Source organism: Esox lucius, chromosome 17, assembly GCF_011004845.1.
Source record: "Esox lucius isolate fEsoLuc1 chromosome 17, fEsoLuc1.pri, whole genome shotgun sequence".
In the NCBI taxonomy this organism is placed as follows: domain Eukaryota; kingdom Metazoa; phylum Chordata; class Actinopteri; order Esociformes; family Esocidae; genus Esox; species Esox lucius.
The window spans coordinates 20,043,271-20,065,733 of NC_047585.1; the positions used below are offsets into that span (position 1 = coordinate 20,043,271).

At 41.9% G+C, this 22,463-nt stretch overlaps 1 protein-coding gene across 1 annotated transcript in view; it reads left to right on the forward strand.

The window, feature by feature from the left end:
* suclg2 (succinate-CoA ligase GDP-forming subunit beta) overlaps window positions 1–16,723 on the forward strand; it is a 110,466-nt gene extending 93,743 nt beyond the window's left edge. The window contains exons 10-11 of the mRNA XM_010881799.3: window positions 7,921–8,041; window positions 15,890–16,723. Of these exons, the coding sequence (XP_010880101.2) occupies window positions 7,921–8,041; window positions 15,890–16,005 (237 nt within the window). The 3' untranslated portion in view covers window positions 16,006–16,723. The remainder of the gene's footprint in view (window positions 1–7,920; window positions 8,042–15,889) is intronic.
* Window positions 16,724–22,463: the final 5,740 nt, after the last annotated feature.

The window sequence follows — 22,463 nt, forward strand, 5'->3', positions numbered from 1 at the left end:
TCCTACAGCATACTTTCTTTTGGAAGAGGCACCTATTGCCCAGGGGTCCGTGGGGAATGTGTTTTTTGTTTTCATGCCATTGCTTGTACAGTAAAAAAAATTGGTTCCTGAAAAACTGTTCATTTATATTGTTGCTAGATACAAACTAAGCTTTTGATTCACCAGCAGGTAGATTGAAAATATAGCCACTTTTTTTTTTGTACCAGACAAACCACCCCCCAATTACCTTTAAGGGCAAGGGGTTACCATGGTAACTGAACCAGAATCTGACTACTGTAGTAACCTGCCATTTTAAATCTGACTAGTCTCTGCTAGTCAACTAAAACCACCAAGCATGTGGGGGGCGAAAAAACAATCTTTGCATACTAGAAACACTCAGAGATATTTAGGGAGGGAAAATATTTTGAATAGGAAATGAATCATTCAACAAACTACTAGGCTAGTAGACTAGTACAGTGTGCACATATTGTTGCTGCCATTTTGTGTGTTTCTAAAAGCGATGCCCAGTCTCACAACTAACTGTTTTTGAGGTTGCTCCTTTTCCATTTCCTTGGAAAAATACATCAGCAAACTCATCCTTAATATAGTAGAACTTCAGTTACTGTTTGTTGGCCCTAGCTAGCACAAGATTGGGTGCCGCTCAGTGGTGTAAATACAATGTGGCGGCCCCGTGAGCAAAAACAATTATAATGGCCCCATTCATCCTATACCCCCACCCATGTTCCACACCAGGTAGGTCCACCTCATATGCCACCCAACTACATTTGTTACTGATACAGTTTATTTTTTCCAGCCACAAGCAAGGCACAAATCTATACAATCTATAAATGCAAGTAACGTTAGAGCATATCCTCCCTGCAGTAAAGCAATGCAGGAAAAACTGATGTATGTTCATGATCAGTTATACTGTTCCCTGTGTGGTGTCCTTGGAGTATAGATCATCGAATGATCTACATGGAGAGATCAATGGCAGGGCTAAGGTTCAGCAGAGCTTGGAGTATTGATAGATCTCACCACCAGAAGCCACAGCGTGCCCACTGTCTGTCGATCTTTATTCTCTTATTCTTGCTTTTTCCTCTCCTTTTCATTCTCTAATACTCCTTTCCTCTTATACTCACTCTCTCTTACAGTAGGTTGCAATAACTCTACTGTATGCTGTTTCTCCCTCCTTTTCTGTGATATGGCTCGTTGTAATGGCGTTACTGAGCATGAGGAAATGCCAAGATTAGACTAATCTGCTGGTGTGCCTGGGGCGAGAGCTACCCAAGGCCAAGAGGAACACACAGGCACACCCCCAGGCTGTGGAAAAGATAACATCTACCTTTAGAAAGAAACAGTCGGGCCATGCTTCCACTCTCACCTAGCAGGATGTTAGGCAAACGTTGAACTGTTTTGTGTAGCCAATGAGGCTGTGTCTTTCTTACACCACCTCTCTCACGCACTGTAGATTAAAAGGGTTTTACACAGTTTCATTTAAATAACATTAACATAACATTTTTGATTTACTCTAGCAATGAGTTACACAGGCCATTGACCTGAAAGGCATATAAACTTAATGAGTGTTCTTTCCTGGATAACTCACACAACGCTCTCTGTTGCCATGTGAGATTTTTGGTGGCTTCCCAGTTTATGAAGCTACAACAACAAAAAATACCCATGCCCCTCTACTGGGGTAAAGAAACTGGGTTTCCCCATTGACCGCAATGCAAAAACCGTTACCTTTTGTCATCTTTGAAAGATTTTTCTCGTGCATCAATACACTATTTCATGTGCGTCAGGTGTTATTATTAAAACAGTTTGCTGTCATTACTATCAACCAACTGTGTCATGTTTAAAATACTCTCATTAATGCTAACAGGCCAGCTAGCACCAAAAAGCAACTCTCTCATGTTTCAGGGGATGACTTCCCATACCGTCAAAACCAAAACAGCAAGAAAACCGCAGAATTCATTTTAACATTTATTCATCAGCATTTGAGAATGCCTTGCAATTATTTCAGTCCATACCTGCCGCCAAGGTTGACAGATTTCTTTGACTGTAAAACGCCAAAATGGGATAAATAGTTGTGCGGGTACAAGTGGCAATTCTCAATGGCATCTGAATTTGCAATCAAGGCAAAATGAAGGAGTAGGGTAGCACGTGTAACTGAAATGCAGGGATAGCAGCAATGAGGTTGTGCCATGAAATTAAATATCTTTGGCAGTGTAAAGTTCGTCTTCAGTCTCACTAGCAATTGCTCAATTATTTTGACTATTCCAAGAAGTAAGATACTAGTAATACTGACTTAGAAGCTTTTAAAATGGCCAGTGGCAAAAGCCAAACAGTTCATACAGGCTATTTGTTGGGGAAGTAAATTTCATAAGAAATGTTAGCCAGTTTAACACAATGCTTAATTGTGTCTAGCTAAATATTCAAACTTGGCTTGATGCGCGACAAAATCTTATGTAGAGACTGAAGTTTAGTAGAGTTATTGCAAAATCTATAGATTCTTTATTTCAGATGGACAAAACATCGTTTTCTGTTACAGGAATCCCAACTAAACATTCTGTAATGTTATTGACTATGAATGTTACATATACATTAGTATTAGCTTAACAAAAATAGCTTTGTTGTTTAAGCTAAACAACTTCCACATGTTTATACCATCCTAACCCAAAACTCTTAGGCCATACCAATTTTTTGTTGTACATCGACAATGATTATATTATTTGCTAATAATAGATATGCCAAAATGATCAGACAAACAATCACTCCAATAAACAAAATGAGTCAAAGATTTGTTCTTTTTACTGAACGATTCAAAACTCACTTCACTGAAGTGAGTCGAACTTCCCATCACTATCCGAAACAGGAGTTGTGGCACTTAAAATTTTAGGCCAACAGCGTTCCGGTTAAATTTTTTGAGTATTGCTTTCTGGGATAGTCTACTTTAATGGAACAAGCCTTATTAACACATACATTTTGATGAACATAATATAATGTGCAATTTGTCTGTTCCTGCACTTATTTTAATGCGAAGTCAAGCGCTGCCCAGTTTTAGTGTCATACAGGTGCTTATCTCATAAAACCTTACAATTGAATGCTCAAATTGTCCCAAAATACTATTAGTTCAGTTTTTTGATGTTTTATGTTTTGCTATAATGAGATGGCTATTCAATGTTATAAAGACTGAAAACAATCAGTTTGGTCAGATTATTTTTCTAAGCCCTAAGCCATGTTCCTTAAAAAGTTGATTACACTTTAATGGTAATTGTTAATAAAAAAATAATACTTTTTGTATACTTTTCTTGCAGTGGTATCCAAATGGTATCAATAATCGTGTGTTTTCATTGGTATCGTATCAAAGTTCAAATTTCTGGTATTGTGACATTCCTAGTCTGAAATTAGTCTACTGTGGTCTATTGTATAAAATATCATGGCCATCACTAATGTCTCAATACAAGCGCATTATGATGTTTATCTATGTGTAAACATCATTAATACACATGGCTGTGTGTTAACACAAATGGCAGATTAGCAAAGATTACAAACAAACATCTAGGATTAATTCTGTCTTCACATTAGCATTTTCCTACTGCACTGTATGATTGCTAAGTTATGTTGTTAGGGTCTTACTAGACATCACATTCTTTCCTGGATAATTTCTGTATTATGTTGTTTCCGACTAAACATCAGTCTGTCCTGGATAATTACTACGTTGTTAGGGTCTTACTAGACATTACAGTCTGTCCTGGATAATAACAATGTTATGTTGTTAGGGTCTGACTAGACATCACAGTCTGTCCTGGATAATAACAATGTTATGTTGTTAAGGTCTAACTAGACATCATAGTCTGTCCTGGATAATTACTGTGTTTTTATGTTGTTATGATCTAACTAGAAAGATGGATTAGTAACTTACTGAGCACTGTCAAACCAGAACTTGAGCAAACTCTTGAGTTTTTGGCTTGAGAAAGAGAGCAAGAAGTGTATCCTGATCAGAAACTGCAGCAGCAAATACAGTGGGGAGATACACTGCCGATTTTGCAGGTTTTCCCACTTACGAAGCATGTATAAGTCTGTAATTTTTATCATGGGTACTCTTCAAGAAAATCACATTGTATGATTTTTAAGTAATCAATTTGCATTTTATTGCATGACATAAGAATCTGATACATCAGAAAAGCAGAACTTAATATTTGGTACAGAAACCTTTGTTTGCAATTACAGAGATCAGACGTTTCCTGTAGTTCTTGACCAAGTTTGCGCACACTGCAGCAGGGATTTTGGCCCACTCCTCCATACAGACCTTCTCCAGATCCTTCAGGTTTCGGGGCTGTCGCTGGGCAATACGGACTTTCAGCTCCCTCCAAAGAATTTCTATTGGGTTCAGGTCTGGAGACTGGCTAGGCCACTCCAGGACCTTGAGATGCTTCTTACGGAGCCACTCCTTAGTTGCCCTGGCTGTGTGTTTCAGGTCGTTGTCATGCTAGAAGACCCAGCCACGACCCATCTTCAATGCTCTTACTGTGGGAAGGAGGTTGTTGGCCAAGATCTCGCGATACATGTCCCCATCCATCCTCCCCTCAATACGGTACAGTTGTCCTGTCCCCTTTGCAGAAAAGCATTCCCAAAGAATGATGTTTCCACCTCCATGCTTCACAGTTGGCATGGTGTTCTTTGGGTTGTACTCATCCTCCCTCTTCCTTCAAACACGGCAAGTGGAGTTTAGACCAAAGAGCTCTATTTTTGTCTCATCAGACCACATGACCTTCTCCCATTCTTCGTCTGGATCATCCAGATGGTCATTGGCAAACTTCAGACGGGCCTGGACATGTGCTGGAGCAGGGGGACCTTGCGTGCGCTGCAGGATTTTAATCCATGAAGGCGTAGTGTGTTACTTATGGTTTTCTTTGAGACTGCGGTCCCAGCTCTCTTCAGGTCATTGACCAGGTCCTGCCATGTTGTTCTTGGCTGATCCCTCACCTTCCTCATGATCATTGATACCCCACGAGGTGAGATCTTGCATGGAGCCCCAGACCGAGGGAGATTGACCGTCATCTTGGACTTCTTCCATTTTCTAATAATTGTGCCAACAGTTGTTGCCTTCTCACCAAGCTGCTTGCCTATTGTCCTGTAGCCCATCCCAGCCTTGTGCAGGTCTACAATTTTATCCCTGATGTCCTTACACAGCTCTCTGGTCTTGGCCATTGTGGAGAGGTTGGAGTCTGTTTAATTGAGTGTGTGGACAGGTGTCTTTTATACAGGTAATGAGTTCAAACAGGTGCAGTTAATACAGGTAATGAGTGGAGAACAGGAGGTCTTCTTAAAGAAAAACTAGCAGGTCTGTGAGAGACAGAATTCTTACATGTTGGTAGGTGATCAAATACTTATGTCATGCAATAAAAGGCAAATTAATTATTTAAAAATCATACAATGTCATTTTCTGGATTTTTGTTTTAAATTGCGTCTCTCACAGTTGAAGTGTAACAATGATAAAAATTACAGACCTCTACATGCTTTGTAAGTAGGAAAACCTGCTAAATCGGCAGTGTATCAAATACTTGTTTTCCCCGCTGTACTCTGAACCAAACCAGCCACCTACTGTCCTAGGTTAAGTTGATCTCATCCAATCCAAGTTAATAAAATGCAGTTCATCCACCAACCTGATTCTACTATGTCAAATATGGCCAGTTCCTTCACAGAACATTGTTGACATTGGAGCTTGCATTGTGCACCATAATTTACAAATTATTATAATATATTTCTTTACTTTATTTGTATAGCACTTGTCTAGTACAATTACACAGTGCTTTACACACAATAAATATATAAATGCATTAAAGTAATAAAAAAAGACATACATAAAACATAAACCTTGAATAGATATTGTGGATAATTCAGAAAAAAAAAATATATATATATATATTTTTTTTTTTTCCTTCTGTCAGTTATTTATGACTCAACATGAACAGTTAGGTCCGGAAATATTTGGACACTGACACAATTTTCAAAATATTGGCTCTGTATGCCTCCACAATGGATTTTAAATGAAACAACCGAGAGCCAATTGAAGTGCAGACTTTCAACTTTAATTCAAGAGGTTTAACAAAAATATTGTATGAAATATTTAGGAATTACAACCATTTTCATACTCAAATTTTATTGGACAAATTAACACAATCATAATGAAATGTTCATTTTTAATACTTTGTCGAGAATCCTTTGCAGGCAATGACTGAAGTCTGGAACACATGGACATCATCAAATACTGAGTTTTCTCCTTTGTGATGCTTTGCCAGGCCTTTACTGCAGCTGCCTTTCTTCCTTAAGTTATGTGCTCTGTAAGTGAAAAGCATGGTCTATCGGGTTGAGATCAGGTTATTGACTCGGCCATTGCGGAACATTCCACCTTTTTGCCTAAAACTCCTGGGTTGCTTTTGCAGTATGTTTTGGGTTATTGTCCATCTGTTAAGTGAAGCGCCCAATCAACTTTGCTGAATTTGACTGAATCTGATCTGGATCCTATGATTATCCACCACTGTTGTCTTCTGTGGACATCCTGGCCTTTTTGTGTTGCAGAGCTCAACAGTGCATTATTTTTCTCTCAGAAGGTACCAAACTTGATTTGGCCACTCCTAATGGTCCTGCTATTTCTGATGGATTTTGTTTGCAACCTAAGGATGGGTCAATGCTCTTGCATTGAGAGCTCCTTTGACCGCATGTTGTTGGTTCACAGCAAGGGCTTCCAAATGTGAATGCCACACCTGGAATCAACTCCAGATCTTTTATCTGCTTATCCGATAAAGAATAATGAAGGAATAGCCCACACCTGTCCATGAAACTGTTTTCGAGTCAATTGTCTAATTTTGATCCCTTGAAAAAGAGGGGGCTGTATATTAAATAGCTGTAATTCCTAAACCCTTCCTCTAATTTGGATTTGAATTCAAATTAAAATGCATTTTAAGCCCATATTCATTATTTAACTGTAACTTTAAATATATTTTGGTAAACAGCCAAAATGACAACTTGTTTCTGCGTCCAGGTTATTTTTCCCCGGACCTAACTAACTGTCCAATGTAACCCAGGACAGTTTAGCTTTGACTATACAAACTCTATGTACTGCTTAGCGATTTCTCCCAAACAATAATTTAAGTAACATCACCGCTGCCTGGAAAAGCTCAATTGGAAGCCTGGCAAAAAATAACTGACAGAGTAAATATGTAAGTGAAGTTGCAGGGTTTACTAAATAGGCTTACATACATATGGGTGATTATTAATAATAAGGTTTTTAGTTGTAACCCCTTTGGAGCAAAAAGATCTTGGCAGCAAACTAAATATAATAACATCATAAAAACTCTTTTGGAGAAAGCATCTACATGGTCGCTGTAGGCGGTAACAATTTCTTGGTGCAAACTACTAAAATATTGTGCTCAACCTTTTGACTCAAGGATGCGCAAATTGTGGGATCGACCAATCTGCACTTAAATTAACCTAACAATTTACACAAGAACAAGTCATTCTGGAGCCAAAAACCCAGTGCTTCCCTCACTTGCCTTCTCTTCACATATTCAGTTGAGACAAATAAGTTGAGACATTTTTCTGGATATACAGCGCTGGATAAAATTTAGACCAATGCAGCTTTTTCATTCCTTTCCAAAAAAGGAAAGTTTTAATTCTAAAACCTTCCTATCCAACTTTTTTGGGGATCAAAGAAAAAGGTGCAGTGGTCTCTTCATTTTTTCCAGAGCTGTATTTACATATATATACCCCTGTATAATGATGGTGTTCCTATGCTATTTGTTTCTGGTTGACATCATTGAAGAAAATAATACGTTTTCAAGAATGATTGTAGGTGTATGTGCAGCATAAGATGGATATGTAGTATAGTTTCAGTGTTCCTATTTGAATATATGAACCCTCTCCTGTCTCCTCTCCTAGGTAGAGGCCATCCTGGTGAACATATTTGGGGGCATTGTGAACTGTGCAATCATTGCCAACGGCATTACCAAGGCATGTCGTGAGCTGGAGCTTAAAGTACCTCTGGTTGTCAGGCTGGAAGGTGGGTACAGTACAGGTGGCGCCATCACCACAACGCTACACCTGCCCATATGCACTGTTTGCTTGTTCTTTACACCCTAACCCCAAACAGCGCTCTGCTTTATCAGCTTCTTGTTTCTTTCACTAGCCCAGATCTCTTCTATACTCAAGTAACACATGCATACATTTCTGTGTTTCCTTCACTATGCTTTCTTTCAACTGTATTATGTCAACTGTCATTCTCCCTAGCTTATTCAGGAATTTCTTGCGGTAATAAGCTATACCGATTTTGAGTGAGTGATTTTAGAATGACCTGTCCCTGATATGACAGTCCAGTGTTGTCCTCTGACTGGCAAACAAGATTACCCAATTCTCACGCGTGTCACGTTTAGCGGAGCGTGTTGTTAGCGACAGCGACTGGAATAACAATGGAAGACAGCCCTGATTGAGTCACCTCTCACCTGAGTATGCTAATGAGGCAGCGTTGCTGTGCATTACGGTGTGCCATCGTGACTCAGGGTACGGCGGCGGAACCCAGCTGGTCGTTAGGATAATTGGCAGGAAACAGCTGACTGGTGTTGCCCAGAGAAAGAGCGAGGGACTCTCCATTAGCCCACAGCACTTCATTTGGCTCTCCGCACCACTATACCTTTTAGGTCAGAGCCTCTGTTTCTGGGACACCGCCAGGCCAGTTATAATAAGACAAGTCTTCAAGTAGTGTACGCACGGCAGCATAAACGTAACCACATATGAAGTGGGGATTTGCCTATGTTTACGCCAGAGGTGTTCAACCCTTTTCTCAGGGACTCCTGGCATTCCATTTACACCTGATTAGACTTGTCAGCTAATCATCAAACCCTTGATTTGTGAATCAGGTGTTCAGAGCTAGAGCTAAAGCCAAATTCTGAAGGATCTGAGAAATGGTTTAAAACCTCTGGTGTGGCAACACAAGTGAAAAAGAAAGATATTTCTAGCTAGTGTGAATGGGAATACAGAGCTTTCTTAGGTCCTCAAGCAACTCCCTGGATAATCTACAAATGTAGAGAAATTCAGATCTTTGGCCGTGTATCTGGCAGAGGCCACCCCACCAAGTTCTGCCCAAGAGCTGACCAAAACATCCTCAAAGAAGTCCAGAAGAATCCTGGATTAACATCAGGGGATCTACAGCATCTCCTGCCTCAATCAATGTTGATGCACATGGGTCAACTTAACTTAAGACCAGCAAGCAGAGCCAGCAACCCAGAGAACATCACTAAAACCAAAACCTGCTCATTAAAAGCTAAGATTGAGAAAGGACACTTAAAATTTCCAGGTCTATGCAGGCTGAGCTAGCTATCAAAGCAGGATGCGAAAGGCTGTAGCTAATTGATATATCAGCTGGTCAGACAATGAATGTTAATTTTTTGCTCCCACTTAAAAGAATGTGTGTTATCAGCATCTCTGCATGTATTGTATACATTTTGTTTGTTTTGGGGAGTTTCTTTAGCAGGTGGATTTCAGCAGTTCGAGAACATATTTTCCTGTTTTTCTTTGGTTTAGCTTAAATTCGCATACTGTGATTGGTCAGAAGATTGCACAACTCCCTTTGTCCCAGGGTAATATAGAAGCAAAAGATTAGAAGTATGCGAAAACACCACTTTTGACTGTGCGAGAGAAATGGTGTAATGGTCCATGCGACTGAGGTGCACTAGGGCCTTATTGCTGTGGTTCCAACGTGCTGACATCCATCATCCAGTAGGTAATCTAAAGTATTGCAGGAGAATATTCAACTAACCTGTATGCGCTGCACTCCCTATTTTTGGATTGTCATAGGCAAGTAACTAAGTGTTCGTCCACAATGTGTTGTTACTAAAATTCCTTTTTCTGAATAATATATTTTTTCTAAAATTAGGAAAGGACTTACTACAATACATGAAAATATAGAAATTGCATATGGTTTTGATGGCAAGTCAAGTTTGCATATTGACAGTTAGTCTACAAACCCAGTTAAATGCTACACCTTTGTTGTATATATTGACAAAGTTATTTTCTTGAGAATATTTCATTTAGATGGCATGTCTAGCAAAGGAAACCCCAGAACTCTCTTCTCCACTATTAATCAGCTACTTAGGCCCCTGGATTCCTCCCCCCACACTGGCTCTGTACAACATTGCAATTTGTTTCAGGAGTTTTTTCAGTCTACCAACCGCTCCAGTTATCCTTCACCCTGTCTCTAACTGAGGATGTTGTTAACTATACCTCTACAGCCCTCCCGCTAGACTGCTGTTTATCCACCTTCTCTGCTGTTGATGGCACCAACATTACAGAGTTGATCACCAGAGCAAAACCTCTACCTGCTCACTGGGTCCCATGCCTACATCCCTGGTCAAGGCCTGCCTGCCTTCCCTGTGCCCTCTTGTGGTGAACGTAGTAAATTTGTTCCTTTCAGGCTGGTGCTGTTCCTCCCTCACTCAAACTGGTTGCAGTCCCACCCACCCTCAAGAAGCAAGGACAAGACCCGGATGACTTCAATAACTACAGGCCCATTTCTAACCTCCCTTTTCTGGCTAAAATCCTGGAGCTCTCAACTCCATTGTCATATGACTGACCATGGCCTGTATGAACCACTCCAAACAGGGTTTTGGACGAAGCACAGCACAGAAACTGCCCTTGTCAAAGTGAACAGTGACCTCCTCATTGCTGCCAACTCTCACCATTTCGATCTCCTCATCGTCCTGGACCTCTTTGCTGCCTTCGACACTGTCTGCCACACTATCCCTCTCGACAGCATGGAAAAAACATTGGGCATATGTGGTTCGGCACTTGATTGGTTCTGATCCTATCTGGCTGATTGGAAGCAGTTTGTCATTAGGTGGCTTAAAATCCCAGCCAGCTCCTGTCGACCAAGGTGTGCCTCAGGGTTCAATGCTTGGACCCCTTCTTTTCATTGTCTACATGTAACCCCTGGGACAGATCATTCGATGACATGTTCTTCCTTTCCACTCCTATGCAGATGACACTCAGATTTATATCAACACCAAACTCAACTCGCACCCACTCCCTCAATTCTGATTAGCTGTCTTCAAGGCATCAAAAACTGGATGAACGCTAATTTACTCAAAATCAATAGTAATAAAACAGAGGTTATGGTGGTGGCTTCCAAGGCTCTTCTGAAGACATTTGGTGACCTTGTGTTGGCTACTGATGGCTGTTCCATCTGACCATTCTCTGAGGTTCGTAACCTTGGAGTCATCTTTGATCCAACTGTCTCATTCGAGCCCCGAGTCTATCACCAAGTCAGCCTTCTTTCACCTCTGAAACATCTCCCTGCTCCGCCCATACCTCACAGACCCAGTTGCAGAGATCCTCATACATGCTTTTGTGACTTCACATCTGGACTATTGCAATGGAGTCTTGTTGGAGACCCTCATTCATGCTTTTGTGACCTCATGTCTGGACTACTACAATAGAGTCCTGTTGGAGGTGTCAGGCAAAATCTTGTCCAGGCTTCAGAATGTTTAAAACTCTGCTGCTAAAGTCCTTGCACCAAACCCTGGGATCACATGACTCCCACACTGCAACGTCTTCATTGGCTCCCTATCAAGTTCTGTATACATTATAAGATCCTGCTTCTTACCTACAAGGCCCTCCATGGCCTTGCCCCCTCTTACCTCACCAACCTCATTCACTTACACACCTCATCTCGTAGTCTCCGCACCTCCAACTCTGGACTTCTCATTCTCCCAAAAACTAGACTTTGTACCATGGGGGACCGGGCTTTCAGTGTTTCTCTCCCTTTAGCAACACGCAACTCAGACTCTATCATCACTTTTAAAAACAGACTCAAAACTGGTCCAAGCCTGGTCCAATTTAGCTCAGTCTTATTTATGGTGTTTTCTCTGTGATTACGGTTTTTGCTTAAATTTTGTTGTTCAGTGTCCTTGGGTTTCTTGAAATGCGCTTTTGGAAATGTCATTTATTATAATTGTGTCACTTGGTGGATATACTACTTTCATACAATAAGTTTTTCTTAAGACATAGAAATGAAATATGAATTCAGTTTTTTTAACAAACGTAAGATAAGGCCCCATCTTTCAAATTGGGGACAGAGTCACAAGGTCCTGGTAACCATCGGGTTTAATCAGAGTCCTGCTGGCGATTAATCCTTGGTTTTTTGTGGCTATTAAAGCCAGGGCATCAAAAAGATGGATTGGTTAGAATCAATCAGCTAAGCTAGCTGTGCTGACCGCATGCCCCATAATGGCAAGACTGTTCTTCAACAGGATCAGAGAGGATTAACTCTGCCACTTTTAATTGGCAAGTCTTTTCTCTACCTGTCCCTCTTTTGGCCACACATGGGAGCTGACAGTGTTGTAAATTCTCTAGTGACTTAGTGGCACAAGTTGTGGAGTTAGAAGATTGAAGCCAGTCGTTGATGTTTGAGAAGACAGGCTTTCATTCGTTGGACATTAGGTTATTAATGTACACTGCTGATTACCTTGGTGTCAGGTTCTCCTATGCAAGTAGCCATATCTGATGTACACCCACTAAATGGGATCTGATAAATGAGGAACTACTGCCCCCTTCCTGAGACACTGGCCTCTGTGTATGTACGTAGTGTGTGTACGTAGTGTGTGTAGAATGTCTGTGTAGATGTGTGTATCATGTTTGTGTGTATGCATCGGTCTTTGGGTGTGGATTAAAGTCCCCTTAAACACACCACAGGGTCTTATGAAAAAGTGATTAAATTCCCTTCAAGCCATTCCACTGCTATTGATTTCCACGGCCATTCCACTGCTGTCTGTCTCTGTCTGCCTGGGGATGGGGACCAGTCTCTGCTTAAAGGGAAATTGGAGGAATATAGCTGTTTTCCAACGTAATTAAGAAAGGAGTTGGGGTCCTGCAGAGAAGTCAAGATGGCTCCCTCAGTCCTGACAGTATCATTACAGCTTGAAAAGACCTATCAACTGTCGCTTAGCTGCAGAGTACACACACACATACACACACATACACACACCTGACAGTATCATTACGGCCTTAATTGAGCCATCAGATGCTTTAGTCTTTATTGTCCAGCCGCAGACCACGCCCACACGAGCATGCAGACAGATAGACACACACACACACGCGCCAGCATGCCTGTCAAATGCTCATTACCGCAGACATAAACATGAGGTCTCGCTTGTTTCTCTACCGTTCTCTCCCAAACACACTCTCAGACAGGGGAACGGGATGAGGAACTATAGTCTCGGACTAATTAGAGTTGTAGAGAGACAGAGAGCAGCGGGCCCTCCTTCATGTACCAGCCTCTTGCTGTGGCTCTGTGGTTCCCTGGGCAGGACCGTCCTCCCAGATACCTTAGGCTGCTGCAGCCTCCTTCAGCTAGGAGAATTATCATATTCAGATGGAGACTCAGGCAGGGCTGGGTCTTCTTCTGCTGCCGTTGTAGCACCTCCTCAGTCCCAGTAGCACCTCCTCAGTCCTGTTTAGTTCCCTCTGCTAAAGCCAAGGGAGGGAGAATGTTCAAATCCCACAGATCCCAGTTAACGGTCGAATCATCATCACAATGCCCAGGGTGCATTAACAAACTGTTTGTACTGTGTAGGAGGATGGATTAACCATGTATGGTCATAGAGTACCCTGCAAGCACAGCTCTGTATTCCGCATAGTCCAAATCCATTCCATTCTGTCAATCTGTGTAATATCTATAATGTTCCTTCGCATTGAAAGATTACTAAAATAGTGGTGTGTTTTTTCTTAAAGGTACAGGTCACTACTTGTGTTTCCTCCAGGCCAGACTGTGAGTAGGTCTCTGGCAGCACCTAGTGGCTGTAGGAGAAACTATATCTTCTGTACTGTACCAGTAGGCTGGGCTTCAACTCCTAGCTACTCAGTCTGGTGACTGTACTCTGCTCACTGATACATGCTCTCACCACATTCACATAGCGACCCATTGAAACACTCACATGGAAGCACTCTCACACACTGAAAACACACACACACTCCCGCACTGAAAACACACACACTGGGGAACATACAGTGGAAACATCTTCACATTGAAACACACATTGCTAAAGCATTTATAGTGGTGTTCAGTTGAGGAATTAGAGTTAAAGGAATCATTTTCCTAATTGAAACCATTTTTAAAGCAGTAGTGTAAAGACCCATTAAACACATTTTAAGGAGTGTTTATTGACTATATCCTCAGTGACCTCTGCAGGAATAGGGTCTTTGTGAATTGTCAGTTCAAATTTAGTTTATATACAAGTGTATTGAGCCTCTACTGTACCCTCACTGATTTGAGTGAAAGCAGTGCCCTTTGAGATATAGATTTTGATGAGAGGACAAAGGAGAACTTGCTATGCTGTTTAGTCAGAAAATGACTTTGGATACCCTATATGCAATGTGTCTGCCAATGGCCTTCCCTCCTCTAATTAGATTACACAATTGATTGTTTTGTCCAGAACTCAAGAAATGTGTTTAGAATGACTTATTATCTCACCGGACAAATGCAATGAAATATTAGGAGTTAAGAGGCAGCGGTAATATAACTCCTCATGAAACTGCTATTGATTAGAACAGCCAGGCTCCTGAGATTTCACATATCATGCAATCTTAATTACACACCAGCCAGGATTGCTAAACTGATGCGCAGACCACACACACACACACACACACACACACAGTAGTAATGTGGAACGCCTGTGCTATGTAAATTCCTTCGTCCCTGCTGTACCATTCTCACCTGTGAAATCAGTGAACACCACACAAACAGCTGGGCTCTGTCTTTTTCCCCGTCCTTGTTTTCTCTACGGGTGGAGGGCGAGCAGAGACCAGTCTGTACCCTCTCTTTACATCGTTTTTCTTACCATCCCTGTTGATCCAGCTCAACCTTCCAACGTCCCTCTCTCTTTCTCCCCTAACTTTCCCAACGTTTCTTGCTTTCGTGTGGTTTTCCGAAGGAGCCGGTGTAATGAAGGCTCCGGGTCTGGGGTGTTTCTGCGTGGTTAGGGCTGCGCTGGAGCATGCTCAGATCAGTGGAGACCCAGCCAGCTGCCGGTCTACTCTCCTCTGACCCCCACTGCTGCCAATGGAACAGCACACTCCTTCTGCCTTTCTAGACCAGTGGAACAGCACACTCCCTCTGCCTTTCTAGACCAGTGGAACAGCACACTCCCTCTGCCCTTCAAGACCAGTGGAACAGCACACTCCCTCTGCCCTTCAAGACCAGTGGAACAGCACACTCCCTCTGCCCTTCAAGACCAGTGGAACAGCACACTCCTTCTGCCTTTCTAGACCAGTGGAACAGCACACTCCCTCTGCCCTTCTAGACCAGTGGAACAGCACACTCCCTCTTCCCTTCTAGACCAGTGGAACAGCACACACCCTCTGCCCTTTTAGACCAGTGGAACAGCACACTCCCTCTACCCTTCTAGACCAGTGGAACAGCACACTCCCTCTGCCCTTCAAGACCAGTGGAACAGCACACTCCCTCTGCCCTTCAAGACCAGTGGAACAGCACTCTCCCTCTACCCTTCTAGACCAGTGGAACAGCACACTCCCTCTGCCCTTCAAGACCAGTGGAACAGCACACTCCCTCTGCCCTTCAAGACCAGTGGAACAGCACACTCCCTTTGCCTTTCTAGACCAGTGGAACAGCACACTCCCTCTGCCCTTCTAGACCGATAGCTTTCACACTTCATCACAGGACAAATGTGTTGTTTTACCATTCATCCATCTATCGGTGCATTGGTTATTCAGGCTATGTCAATGTTCCCTGTCTTCTGTGTATTTGTTTTTGTCAGTTTTGAGCAGCGGAATCAGGTTTAGTGTGTATCTCTCTGACTGTGTGTCATAGGCCATTCACTAACTGAGAGTGTGTGTGTTTTAGGGACAAATGTGCAGGAGGCCAAGAAGATCCTGTCAGAGAGCGGACTGCCCATCGTAGCGGCTAATGACCTGGACGACGCTGCCAAGAAAGCTGTGGCTGCCATTGGCAAGAAGTAAAGGCCCCCTGCCTTCTGGACACATGACCAGCCATTTATTCTCCCTTGGTCCTCGGCACCTCCCCTCACACCAAACCAAACATGACCTCCTTCCAGAGCACCAGCCCTACACCAGTCCTTCAGACCCTATCTCACCTTTGACCTTCCTGTCTAATCAGGACAAGTTTCAGGTTGATTAATCATATCACTTTGTTGTCTTGGTAAAGGTAAACACTGCACCATAGGTGTTTTGTTGTTCTTTTTTTTTGGTCTACGTTAGAGAAGTCCTGATTTTAATTGTGCATTCCATTTTGATACGCTGAACAAACCCCATGTATTAAAGAGCAACATTTAAGGCCTTTGCGTGTGTGTTACCTTTATTTTGTAGAAGGTGTTTAGTTGGTGACCTCACTGGTTTGCCTTTGTTGAAGTCCAATACATTGATGCCTTAATCAGAGGTGCTTTAGTATGCCAGTTTGCAAAACCTGGGTCACAATAAATCTCATACATGATGATTATGTCTCAGACAACTTGTATGAAGTGTCCAATGTTGTTGCACTAGTCTCCATGTGTGTTGATCATACTGTGTGCGTACATCATGATGCCAACATGCCTCACATGAACAGTACGTTGGACCCTGAAGTAGCTTTTTATTATCGTGATTGTACTATATGTTGATCAGTTGATTAGGTCATATATTGTATGAATAAAATGATTAATAAATACAGGTGAATATTCTACTTTTTCTGTGTTGATTTCTGATTTACAGGACACGTCATTCATCGTAGGTTTGCACGACTGTCATTTACACCCGGTTTTGTGTCTAACATCCTTGGTGAATACTGAACCTGAGTGGATACATCTCTTTTAATAAAGCTCTCAGTACACGCATTTAGTGTAAAGCTCTTCTAATTCATCTCCATGTATTTGTCCCAGGAGAGGCTGTCGCTGAGAGGAGCAGAGTGACTGCCCTTCATGGGCCGGAGTAGAGTGGAGTGGAGCTGTAGAGAGGGAGAGATGAAATCCATCCCTGTCAGACAGGCTGACTCTCTGATGGATTATCTGTCACAAGATCTGAGGACACACACACCAGCCAGATCAACTGGCACCTCCATGTGACTCTCACACTGTACACACACACTGTAGACCCACCTTCACAGAACAGTTAGTCACACAAAGGGGTCCTCAGTGGCGTTGAAGAAAATGCCCTCCCACAAGCTTTATGCGCACAAACGGTCCAAGGCCCGCTCGACTTGTGCTCGTGTTAGACGTGATTTATCTAAGAAGCACCCTGACAGTTGGCATAATGAATACATTATTGCTTGGTTGTCAGGCTAGCCTGCATCTGAAAGGTCATCAATATTACCGCGTGCTGGTCCAAAGCACAGCGAGCGCAGGGATTGAAAAGAGAATCTGAAGATAAAAGCCTCAGTGACTTGTGCAAACATCATTGGAGGACGAACGCAAAACGACAATGGCTTAAATTTGGTCGGAGGTGTCTTTCCAGGTCCTGTATTCTAACTAGGTGAAATATCAGGCTGCAGCCACGCTGGGATAGACACGGACTTTGTCCGCGGAAATCTGTTACTTCAGGCAGCACAGGTGAGGCATTGCTTGTGCTCAACACACTCAGAAGGTTCTTGTTGAGTTGATTTAACAGGGGCAGGGTTAGGAGAGTGTTTGGGGGCAGGTCTGGAACCTTTGCTGCAATGGTGGATGTGCATCAGAGGCAGTGGTTAGGACAGCTTGACTACCCAAGGCCACTGAATGTTTGGTATATGAAAATAGAGACATCATTTGGAGAGGGAAGTGCCATCTCCACAGACAGCCAATCAACAAATCCCATTGAGAGAGCATTGCAAATCAGGGACGTGGATCAGATCAACATGTCAGTTTTGCCACGTCCTAAACCTACAGTGATGCGAAGTGCAGTAGTCGCAATAACGCAGTGAGTTGCTCTTTGTTATAAGTGGGGTAGTTCACCCTGTTTGGCTCTCCCGTTTCAGTGTCGCCTTCTGAACAAGTCCAACTTTTCCCCCGGTTCTCCGAGGTGGCGGCCTAGAGGAGCCGTGCAAATGGGCTGGATGGTTCAATAATTGCCTTATTTCATGCTCTTCTTACGGTGTGTCAGAAAAACCCCAGCTGATGGATTGGACTGTGGAATTTAAGGCTTGTTAAAGTGGGCTTTGGCACTGACATTGTTTAATTCAGCAGCGAGGTAGAGGTCAGTGGAAAATGTGTGCGCTGATTTACTCGCCAAAATTAGTGCAGCACTGTCATATAAATATAGATGAGGAGAGAACCATTGGAGGTCACCTAGTGGATTAGATCATTTACTCCCAGCTCTTAACTTGGCTAATGCCTTCAGAGACAGAGAGCACACTAACCCTGCAGACGCAATGTTTAGAAAGAGATTTAATTTGCTTGCTTATTCATTAATTCAACTAAATTATAATAGCAGTAATGCATTCCTTTATGAATCAGTTTATGTATGCCTATACAAACACGGTGTAATGTCCATTTCTCGTCTTTCTTAAAGTCTCTTATTGGTGACCGTCAGTAGTGGTTTCTTTGCAGCAATTCAAGCATAAAATCTTGATTCACAGTCTCCTCTGACTGGTTGATGCTGAAATGTGTCTGTTACTTGTTATGCTACTCTGTGAAGAATTTAGTTGGGCTGCAATCTGAAATGCAGTTAATTGCAGATTTCTGAGGCTGGTAACTCTAATGAACGTATCCTCTGCAGCAGAGGGAACTCTGGGTCTTCCTTTCCTGGGGCGGTCCTCATGAGAGCCAGTTTCATCACAGCACTTGATGGTTTTAGCAACTGCACTTGAAGAAACTTTCAAAGTTCTTGAAATGTTCCGGATGAACTGACCTTCACGTCTTAAAAGTAATGAGGGACTGTCGTTTCTCTTTGCTTATTGATGCTATAACACGGACTGCCACAGTACAGACATGATGACATACCAACCCTACCTTGTCACAGCACAACTGATTGGCTCAAATGTAAGGAAAGAAATTCAAATGAACATATAAGAGAATGCAAACATTGTACAAATCATCAAAGCAAAGGGTGGCTACTGAAGAATATACAATATGAAGTGTATTTTGATCAATTTAACACTTTTCTGGTAAATACATGATTCCATATGTGTTATTTGATAGTTTTGATGTATTCACTAATATTCTACAATGTGGAAATGAATTACTTAAAAATCATTTAGCATACTAAAGTTCAATATTTGTGTTTCCAAAATAATACAAGTATTCTTTTTTTGGCTTGGGTATACTATACACATCAAGACCAATGTGAAAATGATAATTGCACTTTATGAAGCTTGCTTGTTGTTTGCTTCTGAACTGAGAACTAGCGCTCTTGGAAACCATTATTTGGGCACTTTAGCTTTAGACATGAAGGTCAAGTTGCCCTTGCAGGAAGTATTGGTTATTTATAGAGTAATTTATTGGCAAGAACCACTAATATATTAGTTCATGGAAAACAAATAGCATTGTAAATTGCATCCTTTTGGGAACATTGGTTGTCCAATATGTACACATAGGTGGATATTACAGATGGCTTGTTTGGCATTGGACAGATAAGGACAGGCCAGAAGGACTGCGTGTGAGAGGTGAGGTTGAAGGTTGTTAGCATTTCCCACAGCAAACCTCTTGCCATGAAGCCTTTAAAGCAGGTCAGTGGCCTTGAATTCCTATGGCTATTGTCATTACAACACCGGCACACTGAAAATGTCCTATTCAACTTCTAAATCAAACCATAAAAAAATATACTCTGACAGGTTTTATGGCAACAAAAAACAACAACTATGAGTCTCAATCAAAATGTCAGTGGGAGAAAGACTCGGGGTTTGTTGATATTGTTTGTCCATGGTTGTTGGTCAAGTCTTACCATTTGGCCTTGGCTGATAGACAGGCAGAAAAATCAATTTCCCACTTCTAGAATTGTTGTCTGTCTGTAATTGAAGGACTTTAAAATCGATGGAAATTACCTTTAGTGTCTTCTCTACAAGAAATTGACCGCTGAAGATTTAGAAATGTTTTTAGTCAGGAACATTTTCGGAATTTGTCAAAGATTTGGGGCGGTAGGGGGCTGCTGATGCTGCTTATTCATGCCACCTGGCGCAGTTGAAATGAAATGGACACTTGTGAAACAAAACTGACGCTAATGACGGGGCTCGAAACACTCTGGGCGGAACCACATCTTTTATTATCTTTTTGAGATTTTACAGCCAAAGGGCTAAATTGTTTCTTATCCAAATCTCAATGTTGGGATTATCTTTTTCAGCAGCCGTTCAGATGTTATATGCATTTTTATAGACAACACATTTTATCAGGTAACAATAATATACATACCAAGTTAGGCTTGCCAGGGTGTTCTACACCATCCTCCCAGAACAACAAGACATACTTTCCCCAACTCTGTCTGTCTTCATGACCAACAGGACACAGCACAAAAAGATGGGTATGCACCCCTCAGACTTTACCCCTCTACCACCAACAAGGCATCTGTCTAGCTACACAACTTAAGTTGGTATCATCACTGACCAAGATGAGTCCATGTACCGTGGAGAGGTTGATGATGAAGGATGAAGGCTGAAGGCTCTGTTCAGTCACAATTAGCTGGACTTCCCACAGACAAACAAAGGAGATTCAACGTGATTATTGAAAGCTCAAATGGCTGCTTTAAAATATCAAAAATTCCAATGAAACATAATTTCCCACAATCTCCCACAGGTGGGAGAGTGTTCCTGATTTGTCGATCTGTTTTCTTTGTTTGTCTTCCTGGTTCATCCGCTGTCAGTGTCTTTGTTGGTTTTTCCTGGTAATTTTCCATTGCTTAGTTTACCAGTGCTTACTTCTTCCTAATGTACCAAACAGTTGATTGACATCCAGAGATGTTCTGTCTCAACAGATGAAATAAACCATTTAATTATCCATAGCAAGCTACATCAACATCGTTCAATGCCCCTTTGCTATCAGGACAAGTATTACATGGCAATGATGGCAAGCTACTTCAAATTTGTTAGCTTGTGAACTTTACCAATAATATTGACGATTGCATTACAGTAGATTGTAGATATCAGACATATCTAAACTATAATTAGTTGTATCGTATATTTAGGAAACATGTACAGCAGTACCTTCTTTCATTACTGCTAGGCTAGTTTAAAGCGATCCTGACTGCTTAGTTGCGTAAAGTACCACGGACCGACGGCCAGTGTTTTCTCTGGAAGGGAGCGGGAGCAGCACGGTGACAGGAGCAGGCGGACTCCAAGACATAAGGGGGTATTGGAACAGGTTAACAACGACAGTAGCAAAAATATAATAATAAAATTAAATATGAATGTATTACAGCAGACACTCCTAAAAACTTGGGTGGCAAGACACCTCGGTGGTTTCGCCAGTGGGCATGCCACGTGTTTTGCTTGATCGAACATTTCTCTGGTCATTGTGTTGATTAACAAACGGCTAAAAAAGCTGTGTGAGTGGCTGTAGGAAATAGTTCTCTAGTGCTGGTTTGGATTTACCAAATTGTTGTTTGGTTGTTTGGTCAGTGTAGAGTTAAAAAAAATCGATGCTACCATGACAGATTATTAAATGTAGTTGTAAGTGTTTTGGAGTAGTTTTCCGCTTGCAATGCAGCTTTGCTGTATTGGGACAATTAATTTCTATTCATGAATTTGGACGATGCTAAGAACGCTAATGACAGCCGGGGACAGAGCTGAATAATGGATGGTTGAAAAAACGACTGTCCATTCTGGAATAACTTTTGGTAAGTGAATGTAGGAGTGGATGGCTTTGACTGGGCAGGTTGATTTCCAGCTAGAGATTACTTGTTTGAGGATTTTATGTATACTTAAACTACGTTAGTTTTATCTAGATGAACGAAACGTTGCCAGATTTCCGTCTGAGATCATGTTTTGTTGCGTAAACAAGTGAAAATCTTAATTGTTGCATGCCACCTTGCGAGTTTAAGCGCCATACCTTTCTGACCAATACTCTGCAGGGCTACTGAGGTCTACAAATGACATCTGGCTCAATGTGTTTTATTGTGGAATGAGCCACCACGCATTCCATGTAGGATGTCTGTTCTGTAAGTCCTTCAAGATCCACAAACAGAATCAGACAAAAATCTGTTTTTTTCCCGCTTGCTTCCTCTGTCTATTCAGATCAGCCTCATCCTCACCACTGTCTCTTACTACTAGCCCACTATGTAAAGCAAAGGAAACTTGAGAATCTGGCAGCCTATTTTGGGCATGTTGAAGTCAGTCTCCATTTACATTAGCTTCCTTTTCATAATTCTAGCCGGCTAATATAACCAGAGCCTTTCAAAACTGTACTGCAGCAGTCTCTGTGGAGAACTAAGCTAACAACTTGAATGGTATAATGTATCTACACTAAACAAAAATATAAATGCAGGGCTATGTTACATCTGGTCATCAGTGCCGATAGTAAAAC